We start from the raw sequence: 27888 nt of genomic DNA on the forward strand, positions 1-27888 counted from the left end.
AGCAACCAGCAAGAGCAAGCTCATTTTTGGAAATGTAACATCGTAACAATCACACCCCATTCTTCAGGCATCCATTTTAAAGCCCCTCCCCCAAAACACATAACAACTAGCTGGCTTGGTTTACATGGCCTTGTAGAGGACTTTTGTGCATTGGCAGAGTGGTTAGACTGGTAGGTAAATAGACACAGACAAATAGATCAGGACAGGTAGGCTTATTACAGGTGTGTTACAGCCATAGAGAACTGATTTTTTTTAACCTTTAATGATCTTAACCAACCTCAACTTATACGTATGTCTGTGTTCATCACACACGTTACATCACTCAATTTAAATTTTTCAATTTTATTGAAAGAGGAAACCCCTTGAAATGAACCATCTCGTTTTCGACTGGACCTCACTCATTTGCTCTCTAACAAAAACACAAAGTGTGTAATAGACAGTTAAGAAATACATAATTATTTATATTATTGATATATATTAAGATAGTATTATTATTATTATGTTATTGTTATTTGGGATTTGAGTATTTTGTTGTATTTTATAAAAATGAATTACAATTTTAGGCTAGTATAAATATATTTTTTATTATTATTATCATTATTATTATTATTATTATTATTATTATTATTATCATCATCACTGTTATTAATATAACAGTGTGCTGCTAACGCGATGCCTGAGCTCTAGGGTCGTCTTTCCTTCCATGCCCTAATTAACTCAATTATGGTTCCTGTGTTTTGAAAACAACCCTTCTCTCCCAAGCTGAGAGCATGTAAACATTGCACACAGATGCATTCTGGATCGGCTGGCTGAGTACTGATTCATACATTAGGCCTGGATGACCAGGAGAAGCATCCAGGGCAATCGCACTGACTTGACAGCAGACAAATGAGGGCGTTTGGGTTTGTCCTCGTAATGTAGTCTCTGTAACTGTATTTACCGTATGTGACTAACGTCTTCCTTTAGCAAATGCAGTTATGGCCATCCTGGGATCATTTGTTTTCCACTCGTTGTCCCTTCCGAACAGGACTACAAATAGACATTCTCCCGCAAAAGCCATCATTTACCATATTTACGGAAAAAGGGTTTCAGCAGCTCTCCTCCTGCACCGGGTTCATCACTGACACATGCAGCACATGACCTAAGAGAGCAACGCTGTTTCCTGAGGATATGGACATTGATATACGCTAATCACTCGCTAATCTCACAACTGGATTACATCAGCGAGCTGGTTGAGAAACAGTTCAGCAGAAGGTGATTGGCTACAATGCCCCAGTTTAGAGTGAGGTCAGAGCGGTGACCTTGCTATATCAGACACAACACAAAATGCCTCCAACACACACAAACACACACACACACACACACACACACACACACACACACACACACACACACACACACACACACACACACACACACACACACACACACACACACACACACACAAACACACACATGCATGTCTCTGCATGAAACTATCCACAGACTCTTTAGCTCTAGGAACAACATAGCGACCAGTGTTTGCCAAATTAAAGAGGCTGCTGAAATACTAGTGAGATTGCTGTATGGCTGTATATTGATGGAGGCTTCTGTATACTTTTTTCCTGACTTGTTTTACACCTAGCACTGACATTAATGATACAAATAAAAATGTGAGGCCAGCTAAGTGATCTCAAGTAGTGTCTGGTTGAAAGCCTGCATTACATTTTAGAAACATAAATTCATAGTGCAAAGCTGGTTTGGTTTCTAGATTGTTGGTTTCCAGTCTCTTTTGTTACTTGGAAAAAAAAAGCATTTATAATACATACTATTACTAACTATACTGCAACTTTACTGCAACTACTTTTAGACTGCCATAAGTAATACAGTAGTACGCACTACTAGAAATACTACTACTACTACTACTACTATAGCGCAAATACTAGTGAAAGTCTGTTTACATGACATATCTAAATAGGCTGTGTGTGTATCTGAATGTCCATGAATGAAAATCGGTTGCTGTAGAACAGCCAGATCATTGCAGCTGGAATTAATTTGTCGATAAATCCTTCAGTACATTAGTACACACCATTGCTTCCACTGTTTGAAACCTTGTTACTTTGAAATACAACTGTATGCCCGACGATGACTTGGCAATAAAATCGTTATAAATACTTTTATAAATGTTTATACATGTTTAAATGTATAATAGGTACTGTGTGCAAACAATCCCTTGGGTGACCAGTAACAAGCAGTTCAGTATGCAGCTTCTTGCCGCTTCATTACATGCATACTATTAAAAAACTGAACCAATCGTTTTGGAGCTAGTTCTCACACAGCACACAGGTGTTTCCTCCAAGATGTCTGCCTTTTTTCCGTCAACCAACAGCATCACATGCAGGGTAATAATCATATTCACATGGTTAACTGCAGCAAATGATTCCCTCAGGGTCATGTTTCAACCAGTCAAAATACACTCTTCTCATGTAGCTAAGAACGAGCAAAGTCCAACATCATTTCTGATGTTGTTTCCATCTATCCAGCTTCGTAGGCACATTCTCCAGCTCATTAAAGCAGCCTTATTCCACTGCAAAAAAAGACTTAACACAACCCATCATAAATTGCCAACTACAGACACTTCCCTACACTCCGTTCTCCCCTTACTTTCCAAATCACCTGGATGGGCTGTCCATCTCCTGCTACAACAGAGCCACCTGTAGGATCGTAACCAGTCTAACCCTATCACTCCCATGAGGCTTCCTGCTGTGGAGGCTCATCATGTAGAAAGACTATATGATATCAGTTCTCATGATGATTTGTTGAAACGTCAGACAGTCCTGTCAACTCTCTGATCTTGGTAATGATTTGTTCCTCTCTGGTTGGTCCTTAAGGGTTTTGTAGAAGGGGGTGGTGTGCCACAGGGGTCAGTTCTCAGGAGTCCGTTCTCATGCCTCTGCTCCACTCATTGTACACATGCTTACTAGGATATATCATTAAGGTGCAGGATTTGGTGTCTCGTACCACCGTGAGGCAGATGATACTCAGCTCTGCCTTGATCTTGGTCTCTGTGTTTATTTCAGAATGCCTTGCAGACATTCATGTCTGGATGAAGGATGGACAACTTTAACTGAACTTATCCAAGGCTGCTTCTCGTCATCCCGAACAAATGTTTAGCTTGCCTTGTGTTGTTAGAAGTGCTTGGGGTTATCCTTCAAAGCTAACTTTGTGTGACATTGCAATATTGCGTCACTCGCCGATTAATTCTGTATGCCACATCAGGGGATCAGGGGCAGGTCTTGGTCAAGGACCTGGGCCTTTTACTCATCATCTTCTCATCAAAAACATACATATGATATATCCACTAACTCCTATTATGCAAACGTTGATTTTTAATCTTTAAACCTTAGTAATGTATTTGATCGATCTATCTATCCATCCATCCATCCATCTATCTATCTTTCTATCTTTCTATCCATCCACCTGCAGAAAAGTCAGCAGCCATATAGTGGTGTTGTAGACTGGTCAGAATGGGCGAGCAGGGAGTATCCACAGTTGTAGAGAGAATTAGCTGTGGGTCGCCGGGTCGGCAGGCTGCCTGCTGTTTCACGTTGTCAGCAGTGGACAAGTGCAGTGCTCCATGTCTGTTGCTGGTGTCGAAGCATATACAGGCCACCTGCCAACCGAGCAGAACAGTACAATGATACTGATTCCATCTATCTTTAACTTTTAGTCATTTTCATGAAGCAAAATGTGTCTGCTCAGTGGCGTTAACGGACGGTTTAGGAAAGCACAATCTGTGCCAACTATCTGCTGCGCGTAGGTTTGATCTTGGCTGTAGCCTTGATAAGAGTACTACTGTACAAATTACTCACTCAAATTCTGAACGACAGTAACTGAAAATCTAAAAGTAAGATACACTTGCCTGCTTTCAGATGATATTTCCCTATCATGCCTGCTATTGTAAGGACAGGATATAACAAGATCACATTCTTTGGATTTAATCCAATCCTTGAACATGACCCCCTATCGTGTTAAGTAATTGTACATTATTTACCATTGAATACTGGGCAGCACCCAGTTGGTGCTCAGGTTTCCCTGATATCTCAGGGGTACTAGGATCACCTGGTTCCCTACCCCTGGGTAAATAAAGGTTACATGAAGAATTCAATATTGTCTCACATATGGAACAAGTAGTTATGGAGTCTGCTGTGTGTGATCAAGTAATTAATGCTGTTCAGGGTAAAGCCTCCACCCCACAATCGACCGAGACCAACAGCTACCCCGAAGACAACCTACACCAGATATCAGGCCAGGAAATTGACACCACCTGTTTTCAGTGCAGACACATCCAGCAGTCACAATACAGACGGTCATGTCAGTAAACATCAAGCCAGGTTTGAATGTGTTCTCATTCAGCTTAATCACAGCCTCTGCTTTTGTCAATTAATTTCAATTGAATCAATAGTTGTTTAAGGTTTCTACAAAAATAGTTTGTTTTGATCATGGTGGCTGTTAAACCAATCATAATTCTGTTTTAGACCCAGAATGTCAAAATGGCTGCTGATTTGCCTCAATGAAACTTGTTGCCGATGATCAATCTACATTAGACGGTCGCCGCTTTCTGACTCTGTTCTGAAAGGAAGGCGTGAACTCTCGAGTGAATACATTTGTGATGTGAAAGCTAACATTGTCCAAACACAAAGACATTCACTCACGCTTGCGCACACACACACACACACACACACACACACACACACACACACACACACACACACACACACACACACACACACACAGATAAACACAAAGCCTGTGATTGTACTGACTGGCGACCTATGGTGCAAGCTTAAAGCAGAACCATGGACCGACAGGTTCACAGCAGTATGTGGATCATTTGTGTGTGTGTATGTGTTTACATGTGTGTGCACGATGTTGATGTGCCTGTTGTGTGTATGTGTGTGTGTGTGTGTGTGAGTGTGTGTGTGTTGGTGTGCTTGCATGTCTGTGTGTGCGTGTGCATGAGAAGAGATGAAGACACAGATTAGCTCTATGAGATAGGTAACTGCTAAGAAACAAGGTCACGAGGATGTGAGCATCAGATGGTTGCTTTACTTGACAGAAGAAGACTTGTCAGTCGATCATTCCGCCACCTCTGTTATATTTTATTCGAACAAGCGACGATGTCCCGCTTACTCGAACGTTTCGATCAAGGGATGATTAGCTATACCTAATTAATAATATCCCGAATGATGACGAAAAGATCACCAGTCACATCATGCGACTATATCAAATACAATAGCCTAAGCTACTTGATTTGCCGAAGTTTAATCTATACCTACACACTGTACCTAGGCTACTTTTAAGCCTGAAACAATACGAAAATCGAGTATTGAAGAAGGTGACTCATAGTGCTTTCATGGTTTGCGATGGCACGGCCGCATATACAGAGCAGAGCGCCGCTAGTATCGGCTTCTATAGTGACTAGGCTGCTTGGAGCCTATATTTAGTAATGGCACACTGAACAGTCGGACTGAGTCAAGCCGATGACCGGGCTCGGGGAATTACGGGCCTAAAGAAACCGCAGTCGACCGTCGGTTTGGGTTTTACATCATTCGCAAACATAACATTGTCTTTAGCAGCGTTTAATGCCATCGATTTTAAAACAACATCATTGTGTACCCGCATAAAAAAATAGACCACTGTTATAAACAGCCAATCGGAATGGTTGATGATCAAAACCCAAAGGAATAAGCTCTTCCTACGTGCGGTCTCTTCATAGGCATGTTGTACAGCGGAATTTTACAAGGCAGCTAATGAAAGATGAGGCTGCTGAGACATAACTATGGTTTAAACGACCATGTCTCCCAATTCTTTAACAACGACTCATTTGTTATCACGCCATATATGATATATTTGCCTCGGACACGATACGGGATATAATATTAATAAAAACCGCGATGATCGTATCAACGCTTCAAATAAAGCCTATAAAAAAAAGACGCCTACCTTCATTGTCTTTTTGCACTCGGATTTGGAGGGACCCGTGTCTCCAGAGTCAGCCGGCTGCAAATAGCTAATCGCCCTAATAGATTATTGGATAGGAAATAGCTTAGAAGCGTCCCCGGTCCGCGTACAGACCGATCCGCACTATGCCATAGCGGCGCTCCGTCCGGCAGAACCCATTGGCGAAACACCGTGCGTGTGCGGCATCAATGGAGAAGAGGAGATAATTTCCTTGAGAAACCAATCTTTCTCAAACGATTTCCAGAATGACACCGTAAAAGCCACAGGGCAGGTAGTGAAACTGCCTGCCAGTGCATAGGCCTCTGAGGAAGGTGCCATGAATCATTTGCCTAAGACAAATCATAACGATAGTCGATCTTTGATATATATTCAACGAGGTGGGGCAAGCCAATCACGTTGCAAAATAAGATGTGATTGACGCGTCAAAGACCAATCCCCGGATCTATCTAAGCCAGGGCAACACCATAAACCAATCACGTGTTACTTTTATTCTGCGGTAAGGCGGGACTCACAGGTGTATTTGTAGATACGATTGACAGAAATACCCGTTCGACAGAAATAATCTTGCGTTTGCGTTGCAAATACACAGTTCCATAATAATAATAAAAATTTGACAAAAAACAAAGTTTTTGTTGATATATAGTTCACATACGGTATATCTTAAGTCGATATTAACCAAATTTCTATTTAATGGGAGCTATATAGGCCTATATTCATTCAGTACTAAATGCAGGACGAATGATTTAAGGGTGGCCTATAATATAGATAGATACAAGTCATCTGTATCTCCTACCAATTTGAGGTGGACATATTGCCCTCTGTTGGGAGAAAGAAAAACATTCACCGCCATCGAGAGGACAACATTGAAATCTCAACTCCTTTCGTATGACTTCTTATTAAATAACTGCTTGCAATAAGGGCAGGCTTAGGTCAACCAAGAGTTTTCGTAATTAATCTGATACACTCGATGTTGAACATTCATATTTTGGTGTAAAAATTGCAAATCATCCCGTTTACTATTTAATAAATACTTTAGAGACAGATTCGTGTGTATTAACATCCTCTGCATTATTCACCTTTAGTTTTCCTTTAAACTACCTAGGTAGCCAACTGCCACCACAATGCAGAAATGAGTGGAGACCGAAACTAATGGAACCAACCGATCGGGCTCCGTCCGGTCGATCCTGTTGCTACCGGAAGCCAGCGGCTGCGGACTGCATGGGAACACTCGCTGCTAGCTAGCTACAAGGGAACAGTGACATCGAAGCAGCTTCGAGATAACACAAAACGTAAGTACATATGGAGTTATATTAACCTTTTACAGTATGGTTACCTACATTTATTTCAATGATGTTCATTAATTGTCCCACCCGAACATGAATCTGTATTTAAAACTAAGAATTTTAGCTAAGGGTTTCTTGAGCAAATGGTCTTGTGCATTAGCTGGCGCTAGCGTGTTGGTTGGTCATGTCGCAGGCGTTCTGCGTTTTGAAACGTTAAGAGTTTCAATATTGGTAATGTCTTTTCGCTACATAGTTTTTTATTTTTTGAAAACCAAAGAGCTCTATTTTCGACGCTATTTGTTTATTTTTTAAAAAAATCTAGATTAATTGAACAAAACGACCCTTTGGAGAAATGCTAACTAGCCGTTAGCTCTCTAGTCACCGGGGATGAATGAGAGTGTGTAGGAGAATCCATTGTTTATGAATGAAGTGGCTGAAAGTGATCTATATTGTTCGATTGATTGCAGATCCCCGTCTTTTAAAATTGGACTTATGGTTTCAATTTATTGTCGTATTTCGTTGCGGATTCAGAGTTTTTGACGAATGTTTAACAAGTAACAGGATTTATTTTTACGGCTGAGGCCTGTTCGCAAAAGGCGTAAATAAAGATTTTAGCAAGTTTCTTCAATCATGGGTAACCAAAGCACCAGGATCACCATTTAAACAATAGACTACGTTTCTAAATAAAACATTGCAGTTGTTCCCATTTCTTTTTCTCTTTTACAATCTTAGAATATTCCCCAAGAAGCAGGTATTTTAGGTCATGGGGTCTACTTTTGAACAGTTAATAATGCCTTATCAATACCTGTTGCAAACCAAATTTTAATCCAAATTCACAAGTTCAAGCTATTAACCAAATACCAAGTTTCACGGCATTCCAGTTCACATAAGGACCTTTCTCCTCCTGCATGGAATTTCATTGCAACCTTTATTGTCCTCTTATAGAAAACATGGCAGAAACTGATGTTGACAACGAGCTGCTGGACTACGAGGAGGATGAGGAGCCTCAGGTAGCCCCCGAGAGCGTGGCCCCCGCTAGCAAGAAGGAGGTCAAGGGGTCCTACGTTTCAATCCACAGCTCTGGCTTCAGAGACTTCCTGCTCAAACCAGAGCTGCTCAGAGCCATCGTTGACTGTGGATTTGAACATCCTTCAGAAGGTGAGTGGCATATGAATTCTGTACCGCGCACACTTTAATGGCAGAGAATAGTCGGTGGCTGCTATTATAATATAGTGCATATGTGTTTATACAATCTATTTATACATGCTGTGAGGTGTTCCAATTTTGTCAGATACTTAATTGGCTGCTTTAGATGCTTAAGCTGTCTATCGTCCCAATTCACACAATTCTTCATGGGAAAAGTTGACTTGATGACCTGATAACTGAGTCAATGCCTCCCCAATAGGCAATATGGTATGAGGGTCACATCGTGACTATGAACTGGTCTCGAATGATGCCCCACCCTAGAACTTGAATCAACTCTGAATTGTTTGTGGGCCATATTGCTAACAGTTAAATGCATTGTTGTTTCAGTCCAGCACGAGTGCATTCCTCAAGCCATCCTTGGCATGGACATCCTGTGCCAGGCAAAGTCCGGCATGGGTAAGACGGCCGTGTTCGTACTTGCCACGCTGCAACAGATTGAGCCCGTGGACGGACAGGTGAGTTGATGAATAGTCAACCTAGTAGCCCGCCATAAAGTTTGTCTGGAGTAAAGCCTGGCTAGGGAAAATATATATTTTTTGCTCTGGCCTATGCGCCCCCCTCCTTTTGGGACTGATGTCCAGAAGACCCGGCCTGATTCGGGCCATTCAAAACCGTTTGTTTTGTATGGGGTGGATTTTAGGGATCGACCGATATGGATTCTTTTAGGGCCGATACGATCAGCCTTAGCCGATACTGATTTTCTTGAGCCGATATTTGGAGCCGATACCGCCCTGGAAATTCAGAGTTCTCGCGAGAGCACTTTTAGAATTTGCTCAGCGAGTCACTCTGGGAACTCACAATATACTTGTGCATATTCGGGGCATCCCCTGGCCCAGAACGTTAACCAATCATATTGATGTGTTAGTTATAGGGGATGCTGTTTTACCGACCGGATACGGCAAAGGTCTTATCTATTGGTTAGCTCCACTGGTCTGGATACGTTACCCCTTGAATTCTTCTGATAGGTCGTAGAGTTATCCAATGTGTGTTATCCAGTGATATTTTCAAATGCATGCTTGGTGCCTCCCCTCAAGTTGGGCCATTTTCATTACTCTTTACCAGACTCTACAGCTTTCTAGATGTGGGTCTGAATTTCCAGGCTAAGCCTCCCTCCATATACATCATAAAAATGACACAATGATAACAAATGTTACAATGTCTCAATTAAAACAAATGAACATTTATTGAACTGTCTCTAACTTAAACTCTAAATCATGCCGAAGAAGGAAAATATATATATTGGCCGGCCGACATATCTGTCGATCACTAGTGGTTTTATCTGTTGTTATACAGAGCAGGGTTGTTGAGGCCTGTTTTTAATATTATAAACAACCAAGATGGCTGCTGCTGATGTCTCACACCTCACATTTGCTCTGATTGGTTGTAGGTCCAACCAATTACATTCAGAGGCCAATTACATTCAATTACAACGTAGGACCCCTTGACCATTCAGAAAATGAACTGAGAGCTTCCAGACCATTTTTCATGCTTAAATTTGTTTGACGATGTCAGGCTCGAGAAGAATCATCCAACTCAAAAGAAAGTCTTACATTTGATGCAGTAAGAGGGGCATGGAGACGGCAGAATTTTAAGTTCTAACGAGTGACCGTTTTTGTGCTACCAATCGAAAGTATTTAAAATGTTGAATCTGACTGGGTTTGACGGACTTTCTTTTCTTCCCACCGACCCAAGGTCTCAGTCCTGGTCATGTGTCATACGCGAGAGCTGGCATTCCAGATCAGCAAGGAGTATGAGCGCTTCTCCAAGTACATGCCCACTGTCAAGGCGGCCGTGTTCTTCGGTGGCATGGCCATCAAGAAGGACGAGGACGTCCTGAAGAAGAACTGTCCCCACATCGTGGTGGGCACGCCGGGACGCATCCTGGCGCTGATCCGCAACAAGACCCTGAACCTGAAGAACGTCAAACACTTTGTCCTGGATGAGTGCGACAAGATGCTGGAGCAGCTAGGTGAGGCCCGCTTGTTTGGCCGTGGGGTTGTGAGGTGGAGTGCTTCATGTCTCTGCTCTGGGCGGCGTAAAAGTTGAAAAAACAACCTGTAGATTGTGGCTGCATGAGAGGGACAGAATCAAGGTGGTCCCAGAGAAACAACAAGATAAATTGAAGCATGAGGCAGAGAAACAATATAAACAGTAGAAAATACCCAGTTGTATCTGTGTGTACACAGTAGCATGAATGACAATAAAAATAATTAGAATGCGTGTCTACTTGTTAGTAAAAGGGCTTCAATTGTGGCAAGAACCCAATATTATGGTAACTAATTGAATGTTATTTTGCTTCAACGTGAGCATATGCTGCCTTTCCAACATTAAAACCCATCTCCTCTCCCCCTGACAGACATGAGGCGTGACGTGCAGGACATCTTCCGGCTGACGCCGCACGAGAAGCAGTGCATGATGTTCAGTGCCACGCTCAGCAAGGAGATCCGTCCCGTCTGCCGCAAGTTCATGCAAGATGTGAGTCCGCCGATCCGTGCTGCATTAACCCATCGGTCATCAGGCCGATTCTGAATTGCACAGCGATGTAGACACCCACCCTTATAAAGAAATCAAGACTATAACTGTGAGGAGTCTTAAGTCCACGCTAATACCCATTGAAGTGTAGTGGCCCATTGTGCTTTAAAACATCACCAAGATGGGTTAAATGTGACGTGGCCTATACTCCTGTAAAGGGCTTGGCTCATGGCGCACCTTTGTGTATTGGGCGGTACAGTGGTGACTCATACCACGTTTGCGTGTGTCCCTGCAGCCCATGGAGGTGTTTGTGGACGACGAGACCAAGCTTACCCTCCACGGCCTGCAGCAGTACTACTGTAAGCTGAAGGACAGCGAGAAGAACCGAAAGCTGTTCGACTTGCTGGATGTACTGGAGTTCAACCAGGTGAGGACCAGCGTCGGCAGCGGACCACAGAGCTCTTTTGTTGTAATGTCGTAGTGCATTTGTGTCTCGGGAAATTTCATATAAAGAATCTGAGTGAAGTGAGGTTGGAAGCTTTTGGTAGAGGTACCTCTGCCCAATCTGCTACGGTCATCTTCAAGTAATTTAGTGAAAAATAAAATATTTCTTACGAATACAATGTATGTAACTGTGTGAGATTTATGTTTTTGCTTTCTGAAAATCTGTCAATGCGTTGGCTAGGGATGAACACCGGAAAGTGTGTGTGTGTTGGGTCAAGCCCTGAGCTGTGTGGTGTCTTTGTTTAGGTGGTGATCTTTGTGAAGTCAGTCCAGCGTTGCGTGGCGCTGTCCCAACTGCTAGTGGAGCAGAACTTCCCTGCTATCGCCATCCACAGGGGCATGGCTCAGGAAGAGAGGTGAGTGCTGGCATCATGTTTAGTCAGGACGTCGTACCCATGTTGATATTGTCAGGATCAAATCCAAATTGTACCACTTTGCCAAACTATTTGTTTTAACCCCAGCCAAACAACGGCATAGAAATAAATCATTAATCTCTCCAGATATATAGATGCCAAATGCATGATCAGAGTTTTTGTCATGTACAAATCGTAAATCAAAATTCAACAATTCTAAATTGGAACGGCAGTAAAACGCCAGCTAGTCGCCATTTATTTTGTTTCCTGTTTATTGTAATGCAAAAAAAGGTACCAAATGAAATCATCAGAAATGTGGGGAATGACGCGAGGCAGGGTTTTGAGCACCGAAGGGGTGTGTTAAATGGGGAAAACATGAAGCTTCACCTGTCCTCTGAAGGCTCTTCTATTAAATTGCATTGCCACAAAATGGTTTCAGGTCCACCGTTTGGACACCAGGGGGAGGCATTGACTCAGTTATCAGGTCATCAAAGGCCATTGGTGATGGTTTCTTTGTCCGATCATAAATCACCATGCAGACACCTTGGGAGGCCCCTTCTTTAAGCGTTACTACGATCATTTGGGGAACAGCGCTTTTTGTCTTGGTATTCAAACAGACAAACCAGGACCTTCCATTATTCCTTTAGTGGTTAAGGGATCCTTTTTTCTCAAAAGTAAGCCAGGTTTCCCCAGGATATCCCATGTCAGTCTGAGACGTTGTGCTTTTGCCCCTCGGTGGACTGACGTGTGCCCTCCCCGCCCGCAGGCTCTCTCGCTACCAGCAGTTCAAGGACTTCCAGCGGCGCATCCTGGTGGCCACCAACCTGTTTGGCCGGGGCATGGACATCGAGCGCGTCAACATCGTCTTCAACTACGACATGCCCGAAGACTCTGACACTTACCTCCACAGAGTCAGTCCTCTTCTTATTCTTTACACGCAGTGTTGGGTCGTTTCTTGTTTATAGATGGGAGACTCCTGCAAAACCCTAGCTGTCCCACTCTGACCCCCTCTCCCCCTTCTTGCCTGGTCCTACAGGTGGCTCGCGCCGGCCGGTTCGGAACCAAAGGCCTGGCAGTCACCTTCGTCTCAGACGAGACGGACGCCAAGACACTCAACGACGTGCAGGACCGCTTCGAGGTCAACGTGGCCGAGCTCCCCGAAGAAATTGACATTTCCACCTACAGTAAGCTACCCCTCTATACAACGAACCTGCCTTGGTGTATGTACTCGTAGCAGCTTTTGGTTATATGGTGGTGCCCTTTTAAAATGTTACACAAGCCTCCTGTTATGTTACTCGACATAGCCTCCGGTATTTCTCTTGGGACTAAAATAACATTTTCATGGGCTCCTGTTACTACCTGTATCCTTACTAATCCTTGACATGTTTTTCTTTGCTGTATTTTTCCCCTCCAGTTGAACAGTCCAGATGAGCCACATGTCCAAGTGAGCTTCGCTGAAGACTACCCGGCCATCAGTGTTTGTGTTCTATGGAAGAAGGAAACGTCAACGTTTTAAAGTTCCTCAATGTACTGTGTCCCTTTGAAAATTGTATTGATGGCGATAACCTTTTTATTTTATTGTCACCCTCATGGGTGTATTTGTTTTTAAGCTCATTGTCATTATTGAATGCGGTTTTTGGTTAAGGAAATAAACCTTTTATATCGTTCTGCAGTTTTGAATTTAATGTTGCACTTTTAGATTCATTCCCTATTCACTGCTGATTGTGACAGACACAGCATTGATGCTCCACTTCATTAAGACTTAATCCAGCGGTCTATTCTGTTCAAATGTATATTCGTAGGATAGTTTATTAAGAGAGTATATTGTAATTGCATGACTCTTAAAATATTGCACAGTAATGCAAAAAACTGCAAGGAAGGTAAAGGGTGTCTTTGCAGCTGAAAAGCACCGGCACGCAGACACGTTTTTCTCTGAGCTTGCTGCCAGGTTGGATAATAAACACAAAATTAAATAAAACAAACGAGTGAAACGTGGGCAAAAAATGTAAGAAACGGTTTGACCACCACCTGTGACTGCTACAATGCACTAGTGTCTCAAATGGTAGCTGTAAAATGCGGCCGGAAATATATTTGTAACGCACCAAGATACAATGTCACTTAGAATGATCCACAGGATTTTAAGGAATTAGGAAAGAGCCTAATCTAAATCTGTCAAGAAAGGTTATTTGATGCAAAAAGCTTGTCATTTACATTTCACTCTGGATTTTTATTTAAAATTAAACATTCCGGTTTTGTCATCTGTGAATGTCCAAGACAGCGTCGGCATAAAAAGGAAATAAACCATCACAGTTCTGCTCACTGCATTTAGAAAAGGTTGTTAAAATAGTTTGTACCTGACGATCCACTAATCATCCCCCTTTTCCCCGCGGAAACGATTGTCATGTTTATGGATCACGGTGTGCCGTAGCGGGAAACCATAACTCGAGTGATCACCTAGGAAAGCCATAGAGTTAATCCGTCCCATTTCTCGCTTGGCCTCAGACTCTAAATCCTCCTTGTACACCTGGCTCAAGTACCTTTAGCTCCACAGTTCTAATGAACAATGGAGCCACAGGACTCTATTTCAAGGATCTCTGTTGGAGCAGGAGTTGGTAGGGCCCATTTCAGCCCACCACACTCACAATACCCCTTAGAATGTTAATTTGACAGCAAGTGAACACCAAGGCTGCCCCTGCCTGTCAGTCATGAGGACATGGGGGCTATTGCTCCTAATAATGGTGTTCAAACCCTGCACTTGAAGTCTCCTCATCTGGGGCCACTTGTCTTAAGATGGTTTTCTTTCTTAGAGGAAAACTTGTCTTAAAAGGTCTTTCTTTATAAGAGAAAGACTCTTTGTCTTGAAGTCCATCCCTTTAGGGATGGATACTAGTCTCAAAATGCCTCCCTTTACTGAGGAAGGTCCCTTGTCTAAAAAGGGTCCCCCTTTATTGGCAGAAGGTCCCTGGTCTAAAAGGGTCCCCCTTTATTGGAGGAAGGTCCCTGGTCTAAAAGGGTCCCCCTTTATTAGAGGAAGGTCCCTGGTCTAAAAAGGTCCTCCTTTATTAAAGGAAGGTCCCTTTTCTAAAAATATCCCCCCTTCATCAGAGCAAGGCTCCTCATTTTAAAATGTCTACCCTTCATCAGAGGAAGGCTCCTCATCTTCAAAAGTCTGCCTTCACATAGAAAGCTTGCGATGGACGGCTCAGTCGATGAACTTGTGCGTGTCTCCGTACATCCAGTGCTGCGGCGGGAGCGCGGCTTCGTTGAGATGGCCGCAGTCTGCGCTGCTGCATTTGCACGACTGGATGACCATGGCCATCTTCTGGAAGCGCTCTCCGTCCGGGCAGACGAAGGAGACGGGCAGGGTCTTGGTGCGGCGCGGGGCACAGCACCGTCCGTCCGTACACGTGCCGCAGAAGGTGGGTCGGTGGAGGCGCACGCTCACGCACTCGCCGTACGTCAGGCGGACCGGCTGAAGGGTCTTATTGGTCGGCGAGCACTTCTTCCCTTTCTGGAAATAGAAATAAAAAGAGGGCAAATATTTCACATCTAATTTTTTTATTATCCGGTTTAAGGCCTATACCAGATCAAGGAACTTTTGATTTAGGTGAATCCTGGTTGCTTGAGGAGCATTCCCCCCTCAAAATCTGCCTGGACGAACAGTTAAGGGATAGGGTACTTCAACTCATCACTCCAGCACAGAGAAATCCCTCGAGGTCTGTGGGCATCTCAGATTGGGTATTTAACTCTGGAGAACAAATTCCTTTTCATTTCCCCTCTTCTCATTAGCACCTCTGATTGAAGCAATGACAGTGAGAGAGAGAGAGGGGGGGGGGGAGAGAGAGAGAGAGAGAGAGAGAGAGAGAGAGAGAGAGAGAGAGAGAGAGAGAGAGAGAGAGAGAGAGAGAGAAAGAGAGAGAGAGAGAGAGACGTTCTGGGTGTGTGTGTGTGTGTGTGTGTGTGTGTTTGTGAGAGAGAGAATCTCACAGACCACACCGAGGATTAATATAGTCCTACAGCGCTTGCCCTGGCTACCCAGAGTACACAAACTGGACATAGCTATGGACAGTTGCTTGGCAGGAATGCTGGGGGTGCGGGACTATATATAAAAAGGCGCCAGCTTGCCACCCAAACACCAGAGGCTATGTCAGCAGAGCCTCTCTCCCACTGGGTGCACCCAGGCCGTGCTTCCCTAAAGCCCCGTAAAACCAACACCATCTCCACTTGTGTTCTTAAGGGATCAAATCGTTTTTGTGACATTGTAAAGGGCTTTTTTAGACTCTGGTCTATCGGCAGAGATAAAGGCGCGACCTAGATAAGATAAGCTTCTATTAAACCTTCAAAAAAGTGTTATCGTCTGTGTATCAGATAAAGAGATACTTTATCTGTTCACATGGATTCTTAGGAATATTGCGTGGGCAGCTCTAGTAAACACCATTACCATCGGTTTCTATGACGATTGTAATGGTATCTTCGCACAAGGTTGACCTTTAATATGTGTGTGTGTCTGCGTGTGCATCCCTCTCTTTGTCTCATTGCACGTCTTGGGTGTTGAATAAACTGACGCACACATAGACACACACACAGGTATTCAAACAGACACACACACACACACAGGCACACACACACACACACACACACTGCGGTTCACCCTGTACCTTTGAAGGGATGGGGGGGCTGTGGCACGGCCGAACAGTGCAGATCCTGGTCTCTCTCTCCAGCTTGCAGTTGGGGTTGCTGTTAGTGATGCGCGAGGACACGCCCATCCCGCAGCTGCGGGAGCACTGGGACCACTCGGTGGTCTGGGCCACACACCTCTCCTTCAGAAGGCCCCATTCTGGGGAGGGGCAGAGGGATTCTCATGAAGGCAGCGGTACGACCTGCGGCTGCCACACTGTTTTATAGTGTTTATGGGGACTCCCAGCCTAAAGGTCATGGGAGTTACATGCCCAATTACCTTTAGGAATCCCTGAGCAACCCAGGCAGAGCTCCTACCTGCTCTATAATGACGTGTCACTTAAACACATTCATTTGCGCTTTGGAACAAAGTGCTTTCTAAATTATGTATATTAAATTCTACCTACTAAATTAGGAAATCTTAAATCTTATAAAAGAGCATCATTTGTTTGGCAAACCAAACAATTATAATGAACTTCATTTTCATTGCATGCAGACATGTCTTGAGATTGGCTCCTACCTGGCAGGTGATTGAAGCCATGCTCCTTCTCCCAGCTGATTGGTGGGCTCTCCAGTAGTTGGTTGCCTACAGCCAGGTCATTGGTAGGACTCTGAGGGCGTGGCAAATGGGGTGTGGCCAACTTGGGGTAAGGTCTGGGCTGCAGTTGGAGGACCTGAGATAAGCAGGCCATGAAGTAAGTATGTGTGTCTGCATATTTTATATTATATTTTAACAGCACAGGTATTTTTGATTTGATTCCCGCACACACACACACACACACACACACACACACACACACACACACACACACACACACACACACACACACACACACACACACACACACACACACACACACACAAAAGCACACACCCCTGGCTGGGTTTTAAACAGGTATTAAAACAGTAAAAGCCGACGCTGTACCTGTTGTTTCTTGGGAAGGCGCCAAGTCCCGGTGTGGCAGTCCACGGTGTAGCAGCAGTGTCCCGGGACCCGCACCAGGCGGGGTGCCGGGCAGGAGGGCGAGGCCAGGGGAAGCCGTGTGTCACACAGTGGGGCGCAGCCCACGGCGCCGTCGATGCAGGTGCACTGGTGCTTGCAGCCCGCCCGAAAGCTCTCGCCGCTCTGGTACATTCTGCCGTTGTACTCGCACGTCCGGCCCTCGGATTTGGCTGGAGAGAGAGACGAGACGATAGGTTGTGATTAACAGTCTGTGGTTAAAGGGGCTTAACCGTCGCACCTCAGGCTATTTTCTAATTATAAGGAAGCATTGCTGCTTGGCATGGTTGTGAACAGTCACGGTGTCCAATCGCAGACCAATTATGTCAACGGTCCAACTTTAGTACAGTGCTCCAACATGAAAGGATGGTTAAAGCGGTGATTCACTGCCCCGATGCCAGGAAGGGTCAATGGGCTCACACACACACACACGTCACAACACGCATGACTCTAGTATCTATGGCACGTCAATGTGCCATAGTCAGGTCATGGGTGTTGACAGCACCCCCGGAGTGCGTTTGTCGGGCAGGAAGGAGTACGGTTGTGTTTTGACACCCCCCCACCCCAGGGTAAAAGGAGAGCCGTTACAGTCCTATAAGTCCGACTGAATGGCATTCGCCGCATTCTCCCGTTTCAACGGTCTAGAGGAGCCATGTTGGGCCATGTCCTGTGGTGCACAGATACACAACACTACCTGACGGTCTTGCAAACCTGCACGTAAATACTCTTGCACATAGGCACGCACACAGACAGGTACACACATGGCACGCATGCACACAGGCACGTACACAGGCACACGCGCGCCCACAGTAACACAGGCATACATACATTGGCAGTCAGGCGTGCACCCACGCGTGCCAACAGACGCCCACACAATAACACAGGCATGCACACACACACACACACACACACACACACACACACACACATACACCTGACACCCGACACATGCTTAGGCAGGCTCACACATAAGCAGCCCCACAGAGACACGCACATACAGAAGCAGACGGTGGGGGCTAAGTTGTGAAGGTCAGGCTGTGGGAAAGTTCAGTGGAAAGCCAGCGCGACACAGGAAGTCAGACACTTTGTCACCGTCGACGCACAAGAAGCTGCTATTCATAGTGCGGACTGTCCCCGTCCAGATGGTTGTATTTTTATCTCTCACTCTATCGCCTGCTGTCACCTCAACCAGATCTGCCTCAGAGAAATGGTCTGACCAATAGGAGTATGATGTGGGTCACTGACTCGACAGCACCAGCATCAAAGTTATGATGTAGATACATATTCAAATGGAATACAAAAGGAATACACCGAAAGTAAAGTTGAAGGTCATTTATTCGGCCAATAGGAGGACAATTTGGAGTCTAATTGGATAGATATGGTTGCAGTTATATGACTAATGGGGGAATGTATAACCCTGAATATGATAGATCAATACAAATAACTTGTTTGGTACAAGTTTGAAAGACTATTGCTTTTATTGGCCACTTTCTAACCCAAAGCTGAGGTGACTACTTCAACTTCCATACTTCCATGCATGTTAAAGGCCAAAACCAGTCTAGGGGATCAAACTATTATAGCTGCACTAAAACATCAGTTCACAATTGCCTTGGTCAATATGAATCCCTTGTTTCAAATACGATGGTCTGACAGCTACGATAGTTTGATAACCCAGACCAGTATAGTCCTTTGAACATTAAGGACAGCTCATTACTCTCTCCCTTTTTCTGTCTCTCTCCCTCTCTCTTGCTCTCTCTACTCACCCCTACAGATGCCCCAGCCCATGCTGGCGTCGTTGCCGTAGTTACACTCCAGGCCCTTGTGGTGGTCACAGGGCGTGGCGTGGTTGCAGTCCTGGTTGAGCTGAGCGGCACACACCTTGCAGCAGCCGCACGCGTCTGGCACCGTGCTCACACCCGCCGCACACAGTGGGGGGTGGGGGGGGCACCTGCATACGGCCGCGCACCCTGTCATCACCTGGATGGGGTTTGGGGGGGGGGGGGGGGGGATTAGCTTTTCCATTCTACATACATTCACATTGATTGATTGATTAACAGTGTATTTTATATATGGGGTGTAACCAAAGCTTTTGAGTCATTATCAAAACCACCCAATATTAAATACATCAATAAGGTAAATCAAATAACTAACAGATTAAACAGAGAAAAATTGGTGGTTTGAAACCTTTAGAAAATGACCATGAAACGTGTACTTTGTAGTTAAAGAGTCCTGACTAATTAAACAAGGGGGAGTAGGGCTACCGTGCAGATGCCTACGAGACAATAGGTAGGCCTAGGTGACTTTGTGACAATACAAAGTGTGGATACAACTCAGTTTCTCAAAAGTTAGTTGAGTCCTCCTTAATTGAGTTCAAACACATTCCCCTAATGATCATGATCCAGGTGGACTTTGTAATAGGCCGTTTTGCAGCTTGTAGCTACAACTGAACAAGTCAGTGCTGGCTGTTCGTTCTGTGTTTTGAAATCCAACTGGTGTCATTATTTCAGTAAGGGTTCGCTGCCAGCCAGTTCCAGTTAATAGGGTGGAGCCAGCATCTCTTACTCAGCTTAGAAAACATGAGTTTCCCTGGAAGCCACGACCTGTTGTGTAGCCTATTTGATGTTTAATGAGCCATTTTATTAATGGCCGGTGGAAAGTACAACCACCCCTTTGACTGAAGTCAATTTTTTTTTTGTAATGGATTTGCTTTCCGCAGCCTGTTTCACATTGTTTCCTTGTTTGGGAAATAAAAACTGCATGCCATTACTAATCTGCTTGTTCAATAAAGAAACGAGTATGATGCTGTAAGTCAAGTTAAGCATATAACCTACCAATCAATGATAATAAATAAATTAATTTATCAATAGTTTTTTGTTCCGGAGACTAGCGTATTCTTTAAGGGGTCTGTTTGGTTCATACGGGCTTATATGATCAAAGTTGGACACCGCAAAGCGCACTTACTCATTGCGTAAGAAATAGCCTCAATAATGAAAACATGCACAGATAGTCCCCATGTTTGGTTTAAATCCTGAACTCAAACATGTCAGCCCCTTGTCAAAAGTGAAAAGCCTTACCTGAGCTTCACCGGCACATGCCAATAGATACAATAAATATATTAAAAAAGCCATGGTCTGTTCCGAAAAGAAAGAAACAAATTAACAAGTGTGGGGATCCGAGATTTCCAAATAGGATTTCCGAAAGTCTAGGATTCACTTTTTTTTTAAGAATAATCTAAAGAAGTCGTAGAGGTGGAGAGCAGCCAGGAATCTTCCTTAATTTAATCCGTTGCTTTAAAGTTCCAACACCACTGCTGCTGTTATTTATACCAAGCAGTGCTCCCGCGGAGGCCCCGCCCCCTGCCATACGCCCAGCCAATCAACACCCGTGCGGTGATTTAGACAGTCCAGATGCACGAAGATGGGAGAGCAGAACAGTAACTTTATTGGGGGCGTGCTTGGGAATCAATGCAGCCATTCATAAAAATTGCCGGACCCTCTGTATTTATTTTATGGGATAAAAAAACCAAAACGTAACCGGTGCTTTCAAGTCACACTTACGAACATTACTGCCTCTGTGGGCACCGCTTGTCCAACACCAAGTAAATATACCGAGCTGGTCGACGACAGAGCCAAACCGGAGCTCAGATCAAGAGGAGCTCCACCTCAGAGAGATTACAGGAATTTGGTCTGGTTTTCATGGCGGACGCACAACTCTATTAACTGTGTAAATTACCTGCAGTTGTCTGGGAAAGACATGTATCTCACCTTTGTTCGTATGATATTAAATATTCTGCGAGTCCGGGAAAATGTGTTTCCACAAGTCCGACATGTTTTGCTGAGGTTATATTCCTTGTTAATATCATTCATTGGTTTTCCGTTTTCTCAGAAATATTTCTGACCACGAGGTGCTGACACGAAGCCGAGCGGGGAATTCGATAGGCTCAAGGTGAAAGACCGATTGTTGATTTAAAAGAGGAAAACAAGGGTCTACCTAATTGCCCCCTCATCCACCCTCGTCCTTTATTTAAAACCGTTTTACCCAACCACCCTGTCCCAACACACAGAGCCCCTTTGATAATACCACTTGCGCAATGTGAGTCCTGCCATTGAAGGTGATTAATAGTAATATGACCCTTGCTCAGCTGGGCCCTACAATCACCCCACTTCCATATCGTCGAACACATACATCTTTTGTGCGACATCCATCCCTTCCAAGAATGGGTAGAGTCCAACTCCTTCCTATAGGAAAAGTCCTTAGCGGTTAACATCAAACCTGAAATTTGTTTGCATATATGACCGATCTTACATCAATTTGCATGGACTCAGCTGTACAGAAAATGCAACTTTTGGTTTCATTCGCTATCTCCCTTCAATTCAAAAGTTTGTTTACATATCTATATGGTACTACGATTCAATCGTGAATTAAATACTTCTTTAGAAAATATGAATGCACAACTGGTACAGATAGACCGACCAGCGAGGACAATATTGTAACATGCACTCTATCACCTCTTGGCACAATAGCCATTGTACCCATACTAGGCTGTTCAACAATGTCACATTCAATTTCCAACAACATATTCCACAGGACCACATCACCAGGATGTTGCCGTTTAACCTGATAGCCTTTGCCCTCTCTCGTTCCATTGTCTGACTCACGATTAGAAATAACCAATGGTTGACCACATTGCTAGCCAGCCACAAATGAGTTGACTCAGCCTCACGATCCCTCTATAGTCGTGTGGACTCTAGAAGGGAAAATATGGTTTGGACAGCATGCAGTATTCCACCTTCCTACATTAGGGTGCAAAACATTGACTATATTATATCTATTTTATTCCGGTCAAAACACTTTCTTATTTGACAACCAAAGAAGTGACTCTTGAACGGAAAGCCTTTGATATGTATTTCCGAGACAGCTTGTGACTTGCTTGCCCAGGGTCTCAAAGTACTGTATGGCTGTGACTCTGACTATATACCAGAGCTATACCCGAGCTCACATGTGATGACATGGCCCCATCCGCCTCACATGTGGAAGACTATTTTAGTGTAATCCATCCTGCACGCTGCATAACAAAACACAAAACCTCATAGCGCTGTTTCCCAACCTGGGGGCCCGGACCCCAGTCCGGGTTCGCCTGATATGCACACACAGGGTTACGGCCCGGGAGATGCATGGCTGACATTTTGATATCCGACACGTTTTTCATGAAAAATGTTTAAGTGTTTTAAAGGTCTCGTAAAGCGGCTGTATAAAAACAGGACGACGCCTAGCGACCCGTAACCTACCCTGCGCGTTGAACCAGCCACAAGAGTGGCGGGATGCCGTTGGGGTTTCAAGAGGTCTATGTGGAAGCAGATTCAAGACGGGGGGACGGGGACGGGGGGGGGGGACGGGGGCACATATTATCAGGTTTGACCTCTCATTGGGGTCACAGCAGGCCCATCAAATTCGAAAAACAACCAATGGCTCATAGAGGGACTTGAGAACTGATTATACAGAAGCGAGTCATCTTGAAAAGAACTTCTGACAAACCCCCCAACGAGAACAGGCTTCCTAAACCTCCCCACACATCGCTCAAACAAACTACTGTAACCACGGAAACCAGCGGCGAGGATGCTTCCCTCCCGCCATGCCGCTTTAGGCTGGGTGGTCCGCCTGTCCTATTCAGGGCTGGGGGGGCTGTTGAGACATCAGAGTTGAAGTAAATAGAGGAGGACGAGCACACTCAGTCCCCTCGAACACATCTGCTTGTGTACTAAGACGGGTAACGGCTCGTTTGAGCGCGCTCGCCCGTGTGTGTCTCTTTAATGTGAGATGCATCGGGTTTCTTTTGGTGGCATCGCACCGACAGCCTTCGCAAGTCGCCCCGAACGCCACCGCGAGCGGACAGCCACATGAATGGATATTTGCACTGTGGCCTCCTGTCTTTTTTTTTTTACCCTGACCGCTGCGGTGGATCTCTTGCTCAATCAGAAGATGTCCTCACACTGCAAAACCACAGTCTCCGGGGGGATGTTAAGAGAGGGAAATAGTTTGTCTATATGAAAAAGAAATGAATAACAATTACAAAAGCAAAAGAGAAAAGAACACTATAATGACACCATAATAGTTGTTTAACCATGTCGTTAGAGAATGGATGACTCTAAACGGGAGCGTGTCAAATGGATGGATGAGGAGCAAACCATTACAAACGCTGTGTTCTAGAACCCGAGTCCCCATGGAGACCGGGCCATGGCCAGTCTATTTTAAATGTGTTCCCATAATACATCCGGGATTTTACCACTGGGGTGGTCATTGGCGTGCAGGGGGATACACCACAGCCTTCCACGCACTTGCGTTGTATGCGTGTGTGTGTGTGTGTGTGTGTGTGTGTGTGTGTGTGTGTGTGTGTGTGTGTGTGTGTGTGTGTCTGTGTGTGTGTGTGTGTGTGTGTGTGAATGTTTGATAGCACATGTGATTGCGTGAGTGTGTAAGAGATTCTAGCTCTGCACCTCTCCAATGATGCATAACTGGAAACAAAAATAAGAAGGGGGGTGGGGGGTTGTCTATCAACACCTGCTGAGCAAAGTGTTGACGGCCATAGTTGCGCAATTACATTTGTGCAATGAAGTGCTCCAGAAACTTTGTGGCAGCAAAGTGACAAATGTTACCATTAGGACGTGTATTCCTTTTCATTTCAAGCTGAATAACCTCTTGATTAGAAAAAGTAATGCTTCCTCGTGTTTATCTTTTACAAGTTTGAAGACACCAGAGCAATGGCATTGAGGGGAATGGGAGAATATCTGAATGTTTTGGTCAGATAGGCCCAACGATCGTTCTCTGAAGTGTAATGTTTGTTACTTGGAAGGAAAACACAATGCATGGTCACAAAAGAGAACAGCATAACATGTATAGTAATCTACATTCGTAATGTTGTTCACCTCCAGTGTCATCAAAAAGCCTAGATCATGAATATGGAAAACTAAATAAACTAAATTGTAACTAAAACATTTCTGTATGTTGAGAATAACAGGTATCTGCAGAACATGAGATCAACAATGATAATGTACATATGATGGAAAGAAAGAAAACAACTAACAGAGGAAATTTAAACAACTAGAGACAGAGACAGATAGAGAAAGAAAGACAGAGAGAGTGAGCGAGAGAGAGAGGGAGAGATAGATAGATAGATAGAGAGAGAGAGAGAGAGATAGATAGATAGATAGATAGATAGATAGATAGATAGATAGATAGATAGATAGATAGAGAGAGAGAGAGAGAAAGAGAGAGAGAAAGAGGGGAAAAGAGAAAGAGTGAATCAGAGTGAGAGAGGGACAGAACTAGAGAGTGAGAGAGAGAGAGAGAAAGGGAGAAATAAACGAGAAGGGAGCGAGAAAAAGAGAGAGAGAGCGAGAGAGAAAGAGAGAGAGAAAGAGGGAAAAAGAGAAAGAGTGAATCAGAGCAAGAGTGGGACAGAACTAGAGTGAGACAGAGAGAGAGAAAGAGAGAGAGAGAGAGAGAGAGAGAGAGAGAGAGAGAGAGAGGGTATAAAACCAACAGGGACAGATAAAAGGGAAGTAGTTGGAATGGTGCAGGGTGAAAGGGTGTGAACGGGGAGAGAGAGGGGGGGGGATGGGGGTAGGGGGGAGAGGAGGAAGGCAGGTGTTTTGTGGTGAGAGAGTTTGTTTTTGCTAGGGGAGGAGTGAGCGAAAGCCACATGGCCCTGGCCTGGCCTGCCCTGACACATAGCTCTGCCATTCATACGGTATCCCTCCGCACTAAAACATAGACCCCTGGCTTCTGCATTCTGTACCATATCACTCCACAATAGAACGTACACCCTGGCATCGACCGTCTGTATCGTATCACTTCGTACTCAGACATAGACCTGGCATCTGCCGTTCATATGGCATCACTCCACACTAAAACATAGACCCCCGGCATCTCCCAACACCGGACCTGTCTCAAGGTCACACACAGGCCTAATTACCAAGTAAGGATACACTTAAGGGTACACTTAAATAAATATGGTCACATCCTACTGACAGACATATAGAAATACATGTTACATAAGGATAATTCCAATGCAATTTACTTAATGAGAGCATAGAATGGATACAAGAAAGAGAGAGAGGGAAAGAGAGAGAGAGAGAGAGAGAGAGAGAGAGAGAGAGAGAGAGAGATAGAGCGGGGGTAAATAGAGAGGGAGGGAGAGAGCACAAGGGATAGAGAGAGAAAGAGGAAAAGAGAGAGAGAGGGAAAGAGAGAGAGAGAGAGAGAGAAGGAAATAGAGAGAGAGAGCAAGCGCCAGACAGAGAGAGAGCTAGATGAGGGAGAGGAAATTGAAAAAGGGAAAAAGGGAGAGAGGAATGTAGAGTGTCAGGAGAACAGAATCACACAGAAGTCTAAACAAGGTAATTAAATCGATTTCTGATTCCTCATCTGCAATGGAAAAAGGTGTGTATAAGTACATATACACAATACATAAGTATCACAAGGCATCACAAGTTCCCGATTATCTATATAGGAGAATGTGCCCCCCCCATGTGTGTGTGTGTGTTTGTGTGTGTGTTTGTGTGTGCCTGCATGTGTGTATCTTCATTAGGCCACTTAATAATTACTGTATTTGGTCTGGGCATGCAATACTGCTAAAACTTGCCCAAACGTGAGCAATGGCTCCTCTTGGTGGTCACTATAAAATAACAGCAATACAATTGATTATACGCTGGAAAATATCACTAGTAGTAAGTAAAGAAGAAATCTACTGCAATCTTACCAAGAAAATACCTATATCTGCAGTCTGCATACGTAGCGCCTAGATTTCATCATCACGTAACAACAGGCCTGTCGTTAGGACAGCAGGGAGGTCTACAGCGTAGCTAACAAGAATAATTGAATAAAACATAAAGCAATGTTGTAATCAAACATTCAACAACTATTTTAATTTGAGTTTAACAGAAACCCGAGTCGCACTAACCTGTTGGGTGTTTAACGCTTAACGGTCTCTTCTCGCGGCGTTCTCTTTATGTTAGTGCGTGTCACCACCAGTAGATGGCGCCGCTTACCACTTTATAGAAATGAAGAAACAACTTTGGTCTTGATGTAATCCCGTTTTAACTTCGTAAAGACCAACGTGGGAAGTCTAGGCGGTCGGCAGATACCCGAATACTGTCCGAGCGCTGTGTCCTTTGATAATGTTTTTTATTCATTTGCTTCTAGTTTTTTTTTGCCTCTATGATTTGTATTGCGAGACTTTGGCTGAAGGATTGCGGGTAAAGTGTCTGATCCAGAAACGGGGATCAGCGACGCTGTTGTGCCTCTGATTAAGGCCTGTGTAATTGGACTTGACTTTGCATGACTTGACCGAGTTAATTCATGTCGTGCTGGGAGGATTTCTAAGTGGGTGCGCCACGGCCTAGCCTACCCACTGTTTATATGTTTTGTTTTAGTGCCCCCTCTGATCCCCCCCCCCCCCCCCTCTCTGAAGTCTCCCTGATCTTTAATTAAACTCTTATCGCACGCCTGTGAGAAGACACTGGAGTTGATGAGAACTTGATCCGTGGGGATGTGTGTGCTCTCTTCTGCTCTCTCTCTCCTTCCCCATTTCCCTCTCCACTTTCTCCCTTCATGGCCACTTTTCATCTCTCCTATCTTCATCATTTTTTAACTCTGTAAATGTGGACATTAATGCTAAATAAATATATATCTGCTGTATCTCGTTCTTTCATTCGTTCGTTGGCTCTTTTCAGTTTTCAGTTCAGATTCTTTCCTTCCTTTCATCCGTCCTTCCTTCCTTCCTCTCTTCCTTCCTTTCATCGTCCCTCCCCCCTTCTCTTCCTTCATTGCTTCCTTCCTTTCTTCCTTCCTTCCTTCCTGCCTTCTTTCCTTCCTTCCTTCAATCGTTACTCTCGTCCTTCCTTTCCTCCTTCCTTCCTCTCTTCCCTCCTCACTTCAATCCTTCCTTTCGGCCTTCCTTCCTTACTCTCTTCCTCTCAAACCTTCTTCCTTCCTTCCTCTCTTCCTTCCTTCCTCCCTTCCCTCCTCCCTCCCAGCCGAGTGAGTCAGGCTCACCATGGTTATTAGTCCCTGGTGTCATTCTTATCACGAGCCCGTCTGTTCCTGTCACCCACGACCCATCTGATTAGAGTGGCTGTCTCCTTCACACACATACACGCGCACGCACACGCGCACACACACGCACACACGTGCTCACACACACACACACACACACACACAAATATGCACAAGCATAGGAAAGCAGGCACGCACACATACACACACACACACACACACACACATGCACACACGTGCACACACATACACACACACACGCATGCACACACACAGACACACACACACACACACAGACACGCTCCACACGCTCGCACACACACACACACACACATAC

The 27888-nt window shown here is 44.5% G+C and overlaps 3 protein-coding genes across 3 annotated transcripts in view; 1 reads left to right on the plus strand and 2 right to left on the minus strand.

Moving 5' to 3' along the window:
* Positions 1 to 6105, minus strand: part of evi5l (ecotropic viral integration site 5 like) — a gene marked incomplete at its 3' end in the record, with an annotated part of 31508 nt that extends 25403 nt beyond the window's left edge. Inside the window, exon 1 of the mRNA XM_079758932.1 lies at positions 5986 to 6105. The remainder of the gene's footprint in view (positions 1 to 5985) is intronic.
* Positions 6106 to 7185: 1080 nt separating this feature from the next.
* On the plus strand, positions 7186 to 13489 carry LOC307071850 (ATP-dependent RNA helicase DDX39A). The gene is made up of 10 exons (XM_079730961.1): positions 7186 to 7292; positions 8232 to 8444; positions 8820 to 8947; positions 10185 to 10461; positions 10849 to 10967; positions 11260 to 11391; positions 11715 to 11824; positions 12588 to 12732; positions 12858 to 13005; positions 13236 to 13489. The coding sequence occupies exons 2-10, from the start codon at positions 8237 to 8239 to the stop codon at positions 13250 to 13252; spliced, it is 1284 nt and encodes a 427-aa protein (XP_079587087.1). The 5' UTR covers positions 7186 to 7292; positions 8232 to 8236; the 3' UTR covers positions 13253 to 13489.
* A 596-nt stretch (positions 13490 to 14085) lies between these two features.
* On the minus strand, positions 14086 to 20773 carry LOC307091717 (CCN family member 1-like). The gene is made up of 6 exons (XM_079758529.1): positions 20573 to 20773; positions 19262 to 19475; positions 17424 to 17671; positions 17019 to 17172; positions 16480 to 16658; positions 14086 to 15332 (listed from the first exon to the last, which is right to left on the minus strand). The coding sequence occupies exons 1-6, from the start codon at positions 20624 to 20626 to the stop codon at positions 15024 to 15026; spliced, it is 1158 nt and encodes a 385-aa protein (XP_079614655.1). The 5' UTR covers positions 20627 to 20773; the 3' UTR covers positions 14086 to 15023.
* Between the last annotated feature and the right edge of the window lie 7115 nt (positions 20774 to 27888).

Source organism: Pollachius pollachius (genome assembly GCF_949987615.1).
Source record: "Pollachius pollachius genome assembly, chromosome: 2".
Lineage (NCBI taxonomy): Eukaryota > Metazoa > Chordata > Actinopteri > Gadiformes > Gadidae > Pollachius > Pollachius pollachius.